Source organism: Seriola lalandi, unplaced genomic scaffold, assembly GCF_002814215.2.
Source record: "Seriola lalandi dorsalis isolate HSWRI2012SDOR001 ecotype SW California unplaced genomic scaffold, Sedor1 jcf7180002054579, whole genome shotgun sequence".
NCBI classification, from domain to species: domain Eukaryota; kingdom Metazoa; phylum Chordata; class Actinopteri; order Carangiformes; family Carangidae; genus Seriola; species Seriola lalandi.
In genome coordinates, this window is record NW_019525132.1 from 172,623 (window position 1) to 190,406 (window position 17,784).

At 39.9% G+C, this 17,784-nt stretch overlaps 1 protein-coding gene across 2 annotated transcripts; it reads right to left on the reverse strand.

Moving 5' to 3' along the window:
* Positions 1–208: 208 nt before the first annotated feature.
* LOC111663670 (proline-rich protein 5-like) lies at positions 209–15,842 on the reverse strand. 2 transcript variants are annotated; one of them, XM_087177039.1, is made up of 10 exons: positions 15,558–15,842; positions 12,877–12,966; positions 10,089–10,271; positions 9,071–9,151; positions 8,029–8,135; positions 6,521–6,612; positions 6,288–6,428; positions 1,926–2,070; positions 1,438–1,734; positions 209–1,074 (listed from the first exon to the last, which is right to left on the reverse strand). In XM_087177039.1, the coding sequence occupies exons 2-10, from the start codon at positions 12,900–12,902 to the stop codon at positions 722–724; spliced, it is 1,425 nt and encodes a 474-aa protein (XP_087033165.1). In that variant the 5' UTR covers positions 12,903–12,966; positions 15,558–15,842; the 3' UTR covers positions 209–721. The 2 variants fall into 2 exon arrangements, with proteins under 2 accessions (XP_087033165.1, XP_023273726.1); XM_023417958.2 differs by having other exon boundaries at positions 10,089–10,274; positions 15,558–15,833.
* Positions 15,843–17,784: the final 1,942 nt, after the last annotated feature.

Consider the following 17,784-nt stretch of genomic DNA (forward strand, 5'->3'; position numbering starts at 1 on the left):
TTGAGATACAGTGGAACCATTTCCAGTCCCTTCTTCCCTCGAGATGCTAAATACACCATGAAGCACTCTCTCCTGACACGAGTACAAGCCTCTCTATAAATACTACATACTGTATATTAAATACTATTATCTTTCCCATGTGTAACTACTAAATAAGGGGTTTTGATTAAAAGGAGAAATGCAGAAACTAGCAGGTTTAGACTAAAAGTAAAAAGTGCAAAATACATATTTAATACAATATCTTAAAAATCAAGTAATAAAAGGTTCAACCAACAATATAGATATGTCAAGTTATTGGAAAGTTTGTTTTGTAATTGAAATGTTAAATGCTTCAATAGCCCAAGGAATTCAATAGCCATAGCAAAGGGGAAAATCACTTATGAAACAACCACTGTTGTCTACATTACAATAGTTTGAGTTATAGTTTAGTTTGAAAGTCAAGTGATCAGTGTGATTGTAGCTTCCCAGAGAGGCCGGTGCTGATGTTTCCAGGTGTTGGCAAACATCTCAAAAAGTGCCAAATTGAAATATTTACTGGTCATCATGAGTATGGACTCGTTTTTAGAAATAGAAAACATTACATAGAAAAATAATTCAGTTTGACAGAATCCCTGATGAAATGTCAGAAAACAGCAGGGGGCATCACAGGGTGTAAGGAATGTCAGTAATGGCTCAGCATTGTTTTCACATGCGTGTCTCCTTAGATAAATGTTTGTGTGTGTCACGCCACACTCTGCCTGCTGCTGTCTCTGCTGTGTGTTGACCCTCCAGAACAACTTCGTGAGAAGTCCACAAAGATGCCATCTTGCTCTGGCTCTGAGTCCAAAGACTCCAGGACATGATCCATCATGATCTCCGGACTGGATGATGGACTGGGACCCGAGCTCGTGTCCTGAGCCAGCACTCCGGAAAACGTGGGGGAGTCCCACGCCAGCAATCCTCTGCCGTGTGTGTCCTCACCTGGGGAAGGTTCAGGGAGGATGCCTGGGGAGTGATGGTGTGGCTGGAGAAGGTGGGAGCCCGCGGGACTGTCAGCAACTCTGGGCTGGGGTCCCTGGCTGGAGGTCACAGTGTCTGAACCAAAGACAGTAAAAGTTTTAGAGGTAATTTAAAGATTAATATGTTAAACATGATAGGAAGTCTTTGGGGCCTTTGTTGATCAGCTTCCTGTTTATTCTTTCCTGTGGAGAATATGGTGGCATTATTAACTTACTAAATTCATAAATTTTTTGAAACATTTAAAGATAAAAAAAAATATGTTTGCATGAAGCTAATTCAGATGGAAACAGTTTTTCTTGGACGTTCTCAAACGAAAGTTTGATTTTAAAATCAGAAATTCAACACATCGCCAAAAAGGTCATCTGAAAAAATCTCTTCCTCCAGAAAGAGTTAACTATCTAATCTTGAAAGTTGCAGAAGATTTGTTATAGTTTCTACCTGAAAGTGCAGCAGATTCTGTGGAAGCTGGGGAGTGGTTGGCGAGGATGGATGTGCTGGTGGTACCGGTTGCGTTGGTGGTGGATTCGACCACAGAGCCGCTCTCCTCCACACAGGAAGTCATCTCACAGACGGAGTGTCGTCTGATACCTGTGCCACCTCCTATGGAGGAGTCCATGTCATATTCCACCACAGGGGTCAACATAGGGACATTGTAGCTTTTCGACCGTACCACTGGATTTTTGGCAATGGGGGAGTTGCCTGGTTTGGAGGGCCAGGAGCGCTGCAAACGCTTTTCTAAAGAGAGTGAGAGAAAAAAAAACAAGAAAAAAACGTTTTAATCCTGATTACTTTATACTTGAATACATACCACAAAACACCACAGAAAGCCTCAAGTACAAGAGAACACACAAACTCAGAAATGTGGATATTTAACATTTAGAAGCACACACACACACACACACACACACACACACACACACACACACCTAATAGGCAGGAGGAGCAGTGCAGATTGGAGGATCCATCTCTGGAATATAAACCATGAGTCCCGAGGTAGGGAGAGACCACCTTCTGGATAAGAGACTCCAGACGCAGGTAGTCGTCTGTTGCACCTTTAGATTCGTGGACACCCTGCATCAAACAAACACACAAACACAAGGTTGTGTTAGCCAGTAATTGCTACTTGTTGGGCAGTGGTAATGGAAACTTCAAAAGCCATGAAAACATTTGTGGGAAAGAAAGAAAGAAAGAAAGAAACTTGGCTTTCTGTGATTTTATCAAACATTCGGTTTAAATTGGTCTCCATCAAAGGTTTTGGATAAGTTTGATGAATGTTAATATTGTTTCAAACATAATGGGGTGACGGCTGCCAATAGAAGACACTATGCTTTCATAAACCCAGCCAGAACACAGTCTCAGACTTGTTTAAACATGCTCGGATAAGAAAAACTTCAACAGCAGTGTTCAATTTAAATAAAGAGAGACAGACAAAATAAACTGATGTCACTGGTTCAATATTGACAGATTTTCTGTCTGAAAAGTGAACAATGGATGTAAACTTCATGATGAAAAACATCACAAAGAATGTAAACTTTGTACTGCCATTATCTTTCTCATTATTGGATTAAACTTTACAAAGCACTTCACTGCAGAAAGAATGATGAGTCCACAACATCAGAGCAGCGTGTGTTACTGAAAATGATGAACATCCTTAGACTAAAGAACTTAGTTTCCTGTGTGGTAATGGTGTGAAAAGTGTAAGAGTACAGGGAGCTTAATGACCCTCAGAGAAAGTAAAGTTCTGCTAACTCAAACCTAACAGGTCCCCTCTTTGGGTGTGGTTCAGTTTCATGTTTGAAATGTCTGTCTGTCTGTCTGTCTGTCGGTCTATGTGTTTCAGGTGTTACAAGTAGATGTGCCCAGCGCAAGAAGGGAAAGACACAAAGCGTATTAGTCAGGCAAGCAACACTGACACGTGATCATCACATAGAGTTGAAATCTTGATCATGTAAGCTAAAAGTCCCAGAAACATTACCATTATTTTGTTTTTCTACTACATGATGATGAATGTAAGTTATAATATATATATGTAATATTTACTTTCCTTTTAGCCCTGGTTTGGTCTCCATTCACGCTAACTATCTGGCTCTGTCTGGCTTTCGCTGCAAAATGCCCTGCTATGTTCACGAGCTCATCGCTAACTGTCTGTCTGTTGTTTGGTGCTGGGTATTTAGACTACAGTGAATTTTTTTTAGAACTTTTTGTTTGAAAAAAGCTGCTTCTACTGGAAACACTGCTGAGAGAGGTAAAATTGAACAAAAATAAAAAAAAAGTCGTCGCCTATAAAAACCAAAAAACAATGAGCTTACATTCATTAAGTTTGCTGAGGGGAACTGCAGAGTCAAGCTTCAATTCTCTATAGATTCATTATTACAGGTGACACCTTTTACATTACACATAGTCATTTGATCCATTGTTAATATCCAAAACATTGATTAGAGTAGCTGAGGTGTAAGTTTTAGAACCATGCAAAACACTACTATAAGCTAAGAAGATGAATAAGAAAAGCTTGGGACATCTGCATCTGCTAGCAAACCACAATCACAATCAATTTCCTTAATGGAATAAAGGAGGCCTTTCTTCCACTGGAGGGAAGCCTGTACCTTTAGGATGCATCCAGCTTCACCGTACATCCACTCTGCATATATGGCATCCTTGTTGCCCTGTTTATTGATGGTTCTTTTTGTTTCATGGGACCGAAATAATTGTTTTCGCACTGTCGCCAGGAAACACAGGCATTACATTTACTTTCATCTCGACAGCAAAGCTCAAACCCACTGTGCATTTGATGTTAGTGTGTTTTCAAGTAGATCACTTTCAAATAAATTACCCTCATAATCAAGATGCTGCTGTTTTATGAACTCAGATCAGTCATGAATAACAAACAAGAACTTTGCAGTTTGAAAGGTTCAGGCTCTTTGTTTCTGTCTAGTTAAAGCCACCCGCTCCTGATGCTGTATTTCCTAATTAGGCGACCTCATAAAAACACTTTTAGAAGTTGAATTTAAACAAATTTTCACATTGGAGGGGTGTAATATGTCTCCGGATAACAAAGCAGAGATCAATCAAATTTCAACATTCTGAATCATTGAGTCCATGCATCAAAACCACAGTGCAGAAACAAACCACATAAATAGAACAGACTTCAGTGAATTGGCGTCACAGCATCTTAACAGAATGAAAGGGAAATTACTAACAGATGAAACAAGAAGTAGCAAACAGCCAACATCCACTGCTGAATTTAATCTCTCTCAGACTTTTTTCTTAGCTGCCCTGCTTTCCTGTCTGCTTTCATATCCTAGACTCTACCTGTTTTTCTCTTCCTCTTTCTCTCCTTTCTGTTGATTTTATGTTCATCACGGACAAACAAAAAACAGATCAATTAAAATTACTCTGCAGTACACATCTGTGCACAGTGCATTAAAGAAGAAAATAAATATATCCTGTTTTATATTTGTGTCTTGTCTGTTTTTTTAGTCTGTTTGAGTCTGGGAGCTGCAGATTTGGGTCAATGAGTCACTACAATGATGTCCAAGCTAACCCAAACACACACACAGAAACAGACAGACTATCGCAGACTCACAGCTCACACACACACTTGAGAGCACATTTAATCCACTTAATTCACTCCCTGACCCACATCTTGCCTCTGACCAATACATTTCGAACTTTAAAGCAATATACTCAGTTTTTGGAAGATTGGCATACAGGTTCAATTTTAGCTGTTAACACCAAAATCATCCACTGAACTTTGATGGGTTAGTCCACTGCTCAATAAACTATAGAGACTGCCTCTTAACCTTTAGTCTTTCAGAAGCTTAAATCCTACACAGAAAAACACCCATGGATGAATGTGCTTTTAGAGTTACTCTTAAAAAAGTTTCTACATAGCCTGATTCCCTCTCAGATTACTGAGTAGGTATTTCAAGATAATTTGAAACCCTTTCTTCTTCTTAATCATGCGGATGATTGTGGTGCTGTTAAAACATCAAAGGTTCACTGAAAAGCCATTTTATCAGCCGAGGTCTCTAGAGGAAGCCAGAGTTTGTATGCTTCGTTTCAAACTATAAGAAAGAGCTAAGGTTAGGGCTTGTGTTAACTCTACAAATAAAATCGTTCATTCTTTTCTTTCAATGCCTTAAATAAGATATTTAGGAAAATATTCAGAAATGACCTAAATGGGCATTCTTATTTTATGATTTTTACGTTATCTTGTTTTATATGTTCCAAGAAACGGGGTGAAATTCAGAGCGAGTACCTCACCTCTAAGCTTTCTTTCCACCTTAAAAATTTGCACTTCATCTTGATCTTGAGCAATTCAAACTAAGGATGCTGTGGTTATTTGGTGTTCACATGCTCAGTTTTTCATGTACTTTCTCTTCTGTACTCAGAAACAACACTTTCCGTCATCTTCTGAGAACTGGAGCACTGACTATTGTGATGCAGTAGTTACAAACCTTTAATTTTAACTTTTAACTAGTTGTATGTCTGTATGTTGTGAGCAGTTCACTCAAATATGTGATTTTTCTCTTTTTGAATTATTTTACGGGCAGGTAAAACTGCATAGTTTTAACCTATACAGTTGAAAAGAATCATGAATGTATCCTTCAACAGTGAAATACGGATTTGATCAACAAGGAGTGAAAATCCAGGTATGGAAAGTGTGCACAGAAGTGTGCACAAAGAGTAGAAAAACACCATAGTTAAATGACAAGTAAACAACTCTTTCTGTTCCCATAGGAAATTAAGGTAATGGACAATTTACTGTGTGCAGCTGTGCATCACTACACAGTGGATGAGTAACTAAACCAAATAAAACTAGTTCAGTTATATACAGTACATATATATATAAAATTATGTGAAAATATCCACAGGGGACATATGAATGTCTGTGCTCCCATTACTTAAACAAGAACAAGACTCTTTGCTTCAACATGAATCTACATATAAGAATGAACTTTTGGCTAATGAGGTCTGATAAGCTCTATTCATAAATGACTTGCATCAAACACAAACTCTCCCTCAGACAGACACACACATATAGACAGACAGATATGGTGCAGAGGGTACTGCGTGGTCATGGGAAGACTGTGCTCTATGTTCACACTGAGATTACTTCCTGTGAGATCCCTTTGCAGAAAAAAAAAATCTCAACCTCTTTCCCCATCTGTTGTCATTTATCCTCTTCCCTCACCTCACATCAGTCATGGATGTGTGTTTGACTGCGTGTGGATGACAGTGAGGGGGGCATAAGAAAAGAGGGCTTGTGTGTGTGTGTGTGTGTGTACCTGTAGTATTAGCAGCATCTGTATGATAGAAGGAGGAACTCTGGCTCGGGGTCGAGAGAGAGCCTCATCCAGTTTCAGGTTTAGGGTAATGATGTTCCTGAAGTGGAGCAGAGCCAGCTGACGCACTGATGGCTCCTTTCCCTGAACACACATACGTGTCAACATAACAGAGACAGAGTTGTGTGAGGAGAACATTAATGTCTGAGTGTGTCCATGGGTATCTGTATCTGTACCTGTACAGGATAGAAGATGGCCTGCAGCATGGACAGAACATCACAGAAGAAGAAATCCCATGTGTCAGCCAGAGAGTCCAACAGCTTCTGACCTATTTGGCACAAATAGCAGAAAATAACAAAGTACAGCAACAAGACTTTCTGGCGTATGCACTGTCACAAGAAGATATTTAAGTCTACTTGTGGATTATTTGTGTGGTTGTCTGTCCCATACAGATACATACATGTGATGTCGAACATGACAAAGGCTGTAATTTGTTTAGTTAAAATTCACACCATGTGTAAACTGGCCTGTATTCCTTGATTTTTCTGTGCGTTTCTCTGCAGTGGAAACTGTAAGAGACTTAAGAAGCATGCATCAGCATGGTGACTCCATTCCACATAAACACACATGAACAACTATTGATTGAGCCAGAACAAAGGGTCTGTGAGACACTGTGGTCTCTCTTAAGTTTCATACTGACTGAATGATGTGTAATTGACGTAAAGCATCACTTCCTGTGACGATATCGTCAGTGTGTGCATGTGTGTTTTACAATTTTACAGGTGCTTCAAATAAAGGTCATACATTTACCACAACAGACAGAACAAAAAAAAATTCTTGTCAGTTCATCTATTCAGGCTCTCTCTTTCACTCTGACTGTGTCTGTGTGTCTGTCTGTCTGTCTGTCTGTCTGTGTGTGTGTGTGTGTGTGTGTGTCTGTCTGTCTGTCTGTCTGTCTGTCTGTCTGTCTGTCTGTGTGTGTGTGTGTGTGTGTGTGTGTGTGTGTGTGTGTGTGTGTGTGTGTGTGTGTATGCATACATACAGGTGTGTACTGCAAAAATGTCCTTCACTAGGAGCGATGGTGGAGAGATAAAGCCCTGTCTGTTCTCACAGTTCAATCTAATAGTTAAATGGTTTACTCTGAATCTGGAATTTTAGTCAGTTATTATTTTTCCCTGCTAGACGTGTGTCACGTTGAGATAAAATCTCTGAACATTCATGTCTGAAGTTAAAAGAAATGAATCACTGGCACTGGGAATGCTCTTTAAAGCCGGAAACTGGGTTAGTTCAGAAAAATCTAAAATGCAGGACCCTTTTCACCCCTTTTAGTCATCGAAATTTTGCTTCCCTGGAAATCTGCGAGTAACCGTCCTATTTAACAACCGACAGACTCTTCGTTCCAATGAAAATGCTTTTATATATCATTCTTTACAAAACAGCAACAGATGTAGCTTTAATATTCAGATGTTTATATAACTACAGGCTTGTATGTACGTTTAATGTCTGTAAATTTGGCCCAGTGTCTCAGAGCTGAAACTCAGCAAGTAAGAGATGTCAATGAGGTTATTAATCTGTTTTTGTTCTTGTTCCTTTCTTTCTCTCAGTTATAAGAATAAGACATTTTTGTACGTTATATTTGTACATAATCGTCTTTGAACATAAATATATTACCTGCATATATATACCCTATTCAATGGATGTGAGTGGATGTGATTTTTATTTTTTTACGTGTGTTAATGCATACCTTCATAGAAGCGGATCTTGTCTCTCAGTATGACCATGCCTTTAGTGAGCAGCTGGTTCTGAAGGTATTCAGTGAAGAAGGAGCCCAGCTCCGTCTTTAGCAGCTGCCTGCAAAAAAGTGCATATGAGTGTACACATATGAAGAGAATGGCAAATCCCCACATAGACACACAAGCCATCACTGATGCATCCAAAGGCTGAACATGAACCAGAAGTAATGAGATCGTGTACGCAAGCTGCAGTGTTTAAACAGCAGCAGACTCAGGAAATGAGAAAATATGTTCATGCTGAAAATAAAGGTTACACAAACATCTGAACCCTTCAACAACAGGATTTTACACTGATAACCATTTAACACACACACACACACACACACACACACAGTGTACAGATTAGTATGACGGCTCAGTTGCTGTTATAGGAGAGGAAGAGTTGTTTGTCTCTTATCAAATACAGAACACAACATGATTACTGCTGTGTGAAGATTCATTCATATTGTGCGTGCATGTGCATACTTTATATCATGTATTATATTTACTCTACATGACTGGAGTCAACTTTGACAGTCCTGTGTCAACTGCCCTCAGCTACACTGTATTTAAACACCAAACACATCAGTGACCCCTCTGTAACCTCAACCTGTCATTTCCCCTCTCACACAGTTTCAGGTGTTTCTGATTGAGTAGACAGTACATAGTCAAAAACAGCAGGAAGAAAAAAAAAAACATATTACACATGGTGCAGCTGAGAATGATGCCACCATAATAACTGTTACTGGGTATGTGTTAATGTTTCAGTGATGACTAAATTTAGCATGCTGAAGCTGTCATTGTGTGTATATGGGAGAAAGAGTATTTGTGCCTGCAGGAAATCTGCAGCTACAGTGAAGGAAGATGAGAAATTACAGAACAAAACATTATAATTTAGTCAAACGTCCTAAAATGCAAACCAGCTCAAGCTAAAAATTAAGCACACTTGTGTGAAAGTTGTGTAAGAAAAACGGACAAATGAAAAACAGATGGAGGAAGAGATGCGGAGCTAACCTGACACCTTCATTCAGAGTGTAGAGTTCATTTTCTCCCAGATCCTTCCTCTGGAAAACAGAGATCACTGCATTGTGGATGCTGCAAATTAACACACAGGAAAGCATTAAGTATACACTTATTTACAAAGACTAATGAATAATGTGTAGCCCATTTAGTTAATCAACAATATGCTGCTTCATGAGGCAAAATTTAATATGAAAAATCAAGCTTTAGAATCAAAAATAATTTTACATATGTGAGTGCAAATACCATATAGATGAAATACCTCAGGGAGTCTACTACTACACCAAATACAGAAGAAAGGGAAGTAAACCGTGTAAATTTAATTCTGCACAAGTGCAGAGCATTGAGCATGAAGTAAACAAAATCTTAAGTATAAAAAAAGTTAAAAAAAAAACAAAACAGCAGAAAACAAACCAGGAATGTAGGATATAAGAGGTCAGAGAGGGCATGAACTTGTCCCACTGTAGGATTCAGTCCAGCTCTTGTGGTTCATGCAGCTTTCCAACCACCCAGCAAACTGAGAGCTCTTGCTCTTCACTCAGTGCTGTCTATTTTCAAATAAAGCTGAAAAACCATAAAAATAACCAGAGAAAAGAGAGAGAAGAGCCAGGAAGAAAAGAATCTATGAGGCAGAATAAGATAAAAAGAGGAGTGAGAGATGGATGGAGGTAAAGAGTGATTGTGATGGACCCTGAGGGGAGCGAGACAGAAAGAGTTGATGCTTATGTGCATGAATGTGTGTTTGTGTGTGCGTTAAAAAAAAGGTTCCTATTCATAGCATGAATAATGGCAGCAAGACAGCTTTCTTCTGGTGATGTTTATTCCAACATGACATCGCCAGTAAAAAAGGCATACACACACAAAAACACGTGTATGTAAAAATAAGCATGGGAGCTTGAATAGGGACACATGGAGGACCAAAAAAACCCAACATATTTTCACATTCAAGTAAACCAACATGGCTCACACTTCAGACATTGAATACACACGTCAATCTCTCTCTTACACTGACCTGTTCCAGGTGGCGTTGGCCCCAGCCCTCCTCTGCTGGGTCCCTTTGTCCTTGCTGCACTCCTCTGCCAGCCCCCCAGCTGTCCCCCCCTTCTCCCCACCTCCCCCTGCTGGGATTTTTGCCTGCGAGAGGTCAGTCAGACTGGAGGATGAGCTGCTGCCCAACCTCAGTTTGCTGTGGAGACTCCTCGAAATCCAAAAGGAAGAAAGAGAGAAACAATAATAACCAAAGTGCATTCAGGGTTGGGACTGGACAACACCAATGTGGAAAGTGGAGTTGGTTTCATTCATCCGAGTTAAACACAATAGTAGCTGTATGTTTTTAAAAGCTTCGAGTGAAAACAGATGTTCTGTTTTAAAATAATGTTTCATAATGTAATTTTTCCAGATTTTAATAGCCGACAACATAAGCATTTATTGAGGAGTGATTAGTTTTTATTAGCCATCTGTTAATGTTTACACAAGCTGATTTTCTACACCGCTCTGGAGACATATAGTGAAAGAGCAGGTACAGGGAGCAAACCCCCAGAATTGTAAAGTAAGTCAACCTGAAGGAGGATAGAGAGAGATGAAGTTCAAGTAGAGAGCAAGAGAGAGAAAGGATGATGTAAAAGGGTGGGATGAAGGGAGGTGCGAAAAAAAAAAAAAAAAGAGCGGGGAGAGGAACAGAGATTGACAGAGCGGACATGACAAAGACAAGAAAGAAGAAGTGTAGCGTATTTATTAAAGAGGAAATCAGGAAATGAAACTGGTGTTAAACTGCTAAATATGTCAAGTACGCCTACTATAAATGTGAAAATATAATTATATATAAAGCTGGAAGCATTAGTTGAGTGAATTGATAAAAAATTATCTGCATCAATTTTGATAAAAGATGAATTCGTTATCATGCAAAAAGTGGAGAGAAAATTGTGGCTCCAGCTATTTAAATGTGAGGCTTGCTGCTTTTTTGTTTTGTAGGATAGTGAATAAGTGAGTGATAGTAAGTGGAATATCTTTTGAGCTATTGGTTGCACAACAAGCAATTTGAAGAGGTATTTTTACTATTCTTTGTTATCTTATAAACCAAATGATCAATCAGTTAATCATGAAAATAATCCACAGTTGAATCGAAATTGAAAACAATCACTAATTGCAGCCCTGATGAAATGATTTTGGATTGTCTGTGTACTATATACTTTACATCTGCAGGTAAGCATAAAGATAAACACTAGAAAACTTTTTATATTACAGCTGCAGTGTCTCTACAGTCCCACGCATGAAAATTAATTCACATTCATTCATTAAAAACAACCAAAACCAGCTAAATCTGTAACACACACACACACACACACACACACACACAAACACACACACACACACAAAATGTACTTACTCTAATAACTGAAAAGGTACCACATATCCCCACTCCATGAGTGTGTGTGTCGCACTGATCTGAACGAGAGGTGGATGAAGGAGAGGGTGAAGACACTGGAGGAGAACAAGTGTCTTTGTCCTCATGGGTCTCTAACTTTTTCACATTCTCCTTTTCTCTTTCTTCCACTTTTAAATTCCTCTACATCTCTACTCTTCTCTACCCTCCTCTCTCCCACTTTACTTCTCTTTCTCCCTTTGCCAGTCTGTGCCAGTCGGTGGCAATGTGACCCTGTGAGCTCCTGTGCCAGGCGAACAAAGGAACCCTTTGAGGTTCAAGAGCTGCCAAATGGGGGGGGGGGGGGGGGTTTAAAGGTGACACACATTTCACTTCCTTCTCCTGTGTCTCTCTGTGTGGGGCCCAAGACAGATAGGAGTTGTATTCAAGCTGGTGACCTAAATCCCTGATCGCTGTTCAATATTTCTTTATTTATCATATTGATTTTGTCTGGTTTTACTGCCATCTGCTGAGAAATTATTTGGTTTTCAGTACATTTAATTATCCATACCCAATGAACACTGCTCACGTGGATGGAATTAACTGAACTGAACGTAACTTTGGACATAAAAAGCAGAAGAAAGAGAAAAAGAAGTGGAAGGAGAGAAAGTTAGGAAGAGAAAAAAATAGAGGATGGAAAATCAGAGGCATGTAAAAGAATATGGCAGGGAGGAGGAGAGACAGTGTGTGTATGTGTGTGTGTGTGTGTGTTGTAGGTCCGTCTGTCAACCTGGATCTTAGTTCAACTCCACATAAATAGGTCAGTGTGAGAAACAGGAGCCCCGGGCTCAGTCACACACACGAGGAGACATACTCACACTCACACACACACACAGCTCATGTCAAAGTGAGAGAGTGTTTCCAAATTCTCTCAGAAAAGAAGGTGCAGTGTTGTACCTAGTGCCACGGAATCTAGAGACAATCAGTCAAAAGTTTTCTCCTGAAGAATGGATAATGCCGAACACAAAATAGAGGCAGAATATACAGGGACTCAAAAATGGTGAGTTGCAAAAAGTGTCTAAAGACAAAAAGCTATTTATTTCTGCATTTGCATGAATTAAAGGATGTGGATTTAACCCAGGAGTTAGATACTTTTTGTTTTTGGCTTTGAAACAACAGGAAGAGTTGAGAGAGAAAAGGCTGTGGTCTAATTACTAAACAAAAGAGGATAAGGGCATGTTTGCATGAATGAAAGAATGAATGAGGTCATTCAGGAATGTGTGTGTGTGTTTCACTTTCATCCATCTTTGTCCTTCCCAAAGGACCGAAACAAAGAGAGAAACGGGAAAAGAAAAAGTATTAGAGCTGCAGTGAAACTCCTGCATTAATAAGACCTGCTGGTTGCTGTGTGCGAGTGCGTACGTGCGTGCGTGTTTACCTCCGGAATGAGCCCTCTCTTTCCATGTTAGCCTTGACAGACAGCTGCGACCTAGTGACCGCCCAGTAATTGCCACCAACCGAGCAGCATCTGAAAAAGAAAACAAACAGAACTACTTGTTGAGAACATCCTTGTCATCAAGTCTCATCATTTTAGTGATTGACACAAACTTTCACTTCTGGAAACCAGGAAATAAACAAGCTAAATGCAGCTAATGAACAAAGTTGATTTTCTAGTTTGAAATCCATGTGAACATGGTTTTTTGTCTGAGGATATTTGGAGATGTCACAGTGTAGTTTTAATAAAATGATTGATGGTTGAGTTGGTTTTACCTGCTTCAGTTTGCTGCACAGAGCTGTCGTTAATGTTATCAGTTACAGCTGCATCTTTCATACTTTGTCAAGTTAAAATGTCTGCTGTGGAAAGTTACACCGCATATTTTAAGAAAACAGTCAATTCAGTTTGAGCAACTTGGAAAAGAAACTTGCTTTAAACTGGAAAAGTTTTGCAGAAAAAGATAGAGTGTAAAGGTGAAACCACAAACATCTACATGATGATCGTTCTATTTGTAGTTATGGTTTACCGACTGAAAGAGCTCTCCTACATTGTCTGCTGATCATGAAACTTAGCATGTTTTTCTATACTAGTGGTTGAGTTTAGGAAAAAACATTTTCATTTGTGAAAGATTTAACAGCTGAAAGCTGCATCTCAGTCTGGTTTTATTAAGCTGCTATGAATAGGATTTGAACTTTGTCGGATCCCAGTGATTCTATCAAAAAAAGACATTGGCAGCAGAATTGCACAGCGATACCCCTGTGGATCTGACCCTGGGATGAATGGGCTGAAAACTGAAAACTTGTCATAATTTGAAAGATTCTTTAATTGCAACATGTGCAGTGGCTTGAAAGACAAGTCCGTGTTAAAATATGAGATGCTGGGATGGCAAGTGCTCTGTAAGTGTTGCAGTAAAATACGGGCGTTCTCAGGGAGATGCAGTCGACTCACTGGAGACAAACAGGTGTCAACTCACCTAACTCACTGGCTAACAAGACAGTATTCTAATCAAATTACAGTAAAGTGGTTGAGAAAGACATTTGATCCTACCGCGAACTCAAATGCCCCTACTCGCTCATTCGCTCTCTCTCTCTCACACTCACACACTGATAGAATGACACATATTGTATATGAGGCAGGTTTGTAGTACAGGACCAAACAGTGTAAGGCTGATGCTTCCTCATGACCTATATCCTGACCAAAACATTTTTGCTCTTTGTTTTCCTTGCTCCACACAGCCTTGTAACAAGACTGATAAAATATGAAACATTAAAGTGTTTGTGAATTACAGTGATAGTAAGATTTTTGGCTGAGCAAAAGCAATAATTAAAACTGTTTAATTTTTTACAATCAGGGCAATCATTGTCTGTTTAGATTAAAACGGTGATGTGTGTTTGGCTGCATGGCCAGTAATGACTCTCCAGGGGTTCAGGCTTTACTTCCTGGAAAGTGTATTTGTCGCTATGCAATATAAACCATGATCTAATGTGGTCTGGCAGCTGCAGTACAGATATTACCAGGTCTATCCAATTTATTCATTTTAATTTCTTAGTTTTCTTTTGATTTCTTTGTGAAGCACTTTGGAAACACAAATGTGCTCCTGACATAAATTTACTTGATCTGAAAACATGAAAATAACTTGAACCTTCTACTTGGAACAAGTCCACGTGAACCTGCTTTGAGACGCTGATCTGAGACCAGAAAGGCACCACTTTCACTTGTCAAAGTTTGTGTATGGTAAAAAGGTGAGTAATATTACAGTTGTAACTCTATCTATAGGGATGTCTCTGGCTCACTATGGCTCTGGTAAATCAAACTTGGCCCTGCAGAGTGAAATGATGACACACAATGCACTGCATACTTTCTCTCTTTCTTAAACCTCAGTGTTTTAATGCCTTGCTTAAGGGCTCTTAGACTGTAGTGACATGGAACATGGTTATGGGAATTTGAGAGTGATTCTAATTCAGGCTCCGGACAGATATTCATGAGCAGCAAACTCCCACTCATTTCAAACCTGACTTCACTGAGCATAAAGCCTCCTCCCACCTCTCTCTGAGCAGCAGACAGTTTACATTGTAAGTAGATATCAGGGACTCCACTGCTGAAAATTAACACCCATAATCTGCTTCGCGTTGAAAACAACGCACGCACGCACGCACGCACGCACGCACACACACACACACACACACACACACACACACACACACACACACACACACACACACACACACGACATGGAAATTACCACCCTGCACCAGACTAAAGTAAAGTAAATGCAGCAGGTTCGTCTGCTTCACCAGACTCACGAGCAGAAAACCAAACCACAAGTTGGAGGTCCTGCAGTAAAAAAAAAACTGTGGGCAACTAGCGTTAAGTACGACACTTTCTGCAATGCACTCTAAATCTGGGTTATGGTACATGAAGCTGGTAATTAGCTGTATCAATAACACCTGGTACAATAGAAAATTCCCTTTAGGGAAATTCATATTCTTTTATGGAATTAAAATGTAAGAAGTTTTCGGTTACTTTTAGAGATTTAAGACAATAACAGGCTTTTCTTATCTGAGAATATCGTCGTTTTGTTCTTCTGTTATTTTAAAAGTTTGGAGTTGATACTGTATACTCACTTTTTCAGAAGTCTTCCTCGCTGCGTTTTATAGCTTCTGTGTCTAAATCGCTCAATAAAGCCAGAATTATCTCCCGTGTTTCTGTGAGGACTGGAGGTCTGTTCGCGGTGGTGAAACGTTCTACCGTCGCTGCTCTGTCAGCGCAGGTAACAGCGCGTGAAGGCTGCGCACGTTCTGAGAAGATCCGACGTCTGTGCTCTGAAGCCCGAGTGAGCTGCCTGCGAGCTGTCAGCGCGCCTTTCAGGACTGTCCGCGAGCGTCAGAGAGAGAGAGAGAGGGGTGGGGGGCTGGGGTGGGGTGGGGAGGTTTGAGAGAGAGTTAAAGAAAGCTCAGTTTGACAGCGACGGTGTATGTGTGTGTGGGTGTGTGAACACGAAGCTTTGTGTTTAAAGGGGTCGATGGGTGAGAAATTAAGTCTATGGAACGTGTTTGTGGTTTTAATGTGTGTTTGTGTTGAGTGTGTGTGTGATAACACACTTGCTGAGAGCTGTGGGAAAAGACAGATGAATATCAAAAACAAAGAATTACCACGACTGCTACTTTTGTCTGCTAGCACATGTGACCAATAGCTATAGCCACATAAATCTGGCCTCAGCGAGTCCCTTCTCCTTTATTATACATCCATTCTCATGTCTGTACAGATAACTGAATCAACAAGTGCACGTGCAGTGGTTTGAAGGCCATAACTAGAGTTAAGAAAGTGTTCTGAAACTGCTACTTCATTTATAAGCAAGTGAACTATTTCAATATTAGTTAGTTCACAGTATTAAACCATTCAAAAGCAATACTAAGTTGTGTTCACAAAAGTTGTGGATGGTCCTGGGACTCCCCTCACTACTAAGCCCCTGCATATGACACCTAATTCCAGTGGTGAAAAGTACCTATACATTTACCATAGTACTGTAATACAATGTTGATGTACTTGAACTTAAATCAAGTATTTAGTTTTGTGTGGCAAAGGGGTAGTATGCGGTTGCCATGGGGGATGATGGGTGAGGCCTCCTAAAATAAAGACACATACTACTTCTGCGGTTGAATTACAACAGCAAATAGCCAATAACATGTTATTTTACCATGTGAAATGGTTTGTTACTGCACTGAGACCCACATAAACAGAGAGCAGGCACACAGCACCAATAGGTCAATCTGGGTTTGGATCAAATCAATACACAGTAGTGATAGCCTACTGGGAGCAAAAATGTTCCCAGTCTATAGTGAAGAAGTAGCATGTTTTTGTAAGGGGAGTGAGAATCTGTGAACCTGCCTATAAGCAAAGGTCCAGGGCTCACCAAACGCTTCATTCATTCTCTGGGTATCATGAATGTTAGTATAAAATTTAATGGCAATTCATCCAAAAGTTGTTGTGATATTTCAGTCTGATCCAAAGTGGTGGACCAACGAAAAGAAGGAAAGAAATGAAGAAAGAAGCCTCATCCTAAAATTCAGACTGCCTGAACTTGATGTTTTAGTGCAGAGTAGAAGCAGCTTTGTAAGCAGGTTGAAAACATTGGGAGTCTTTGTTGGTAACAGATTGGACTGCATCATGTTTAATTCATAGTGAAATAATACACAGCCAGACCACTACAACGGCAGCCCACTGAAAACACTGGACATTACACTGAGCGCTTTTACTGCCAGCAGAGACGGCCACTCAGCAGCTACACAGGCTTTTGTGTGTGTGTGTATACGTGTTGCCACTTCAGAGCCAACTTGCATTTACAAGTTATTTGCTCTGGGTCCATTAGCTGCACACTGTGTCTAATGTACAGATCACTACATTAACTACAGAGCTCACTGTGTCGCATTAGACAAACTACACTCTTGTCTGCAGAGACCACATGCATATACAACTCTACTCTGCTGATAGTACACTTCCCTTCCTCCCACACACACACACACACACACACACACACACACACACACACACACACACACACACACACACACACCTTTAGCCCTCAATCTCCACTGCTCCTCCCCCTGTAATAAGGAACAGGTTTATAATAACAAATTCTACTGGTCAAGGCCAGATTGTATCTTGAGGGTTCTTAGGACTATAAAACATAAAACACACACACACACACACCTGGAAAAACACAGCTCGCCCAGAGTTCACTAATCACTTAACATTATATAAACAGTGTTACTATAGTCTGTGTGCACGCACACACACACACACACAATCAATATATATATATATATATATATATATATATATATATATATA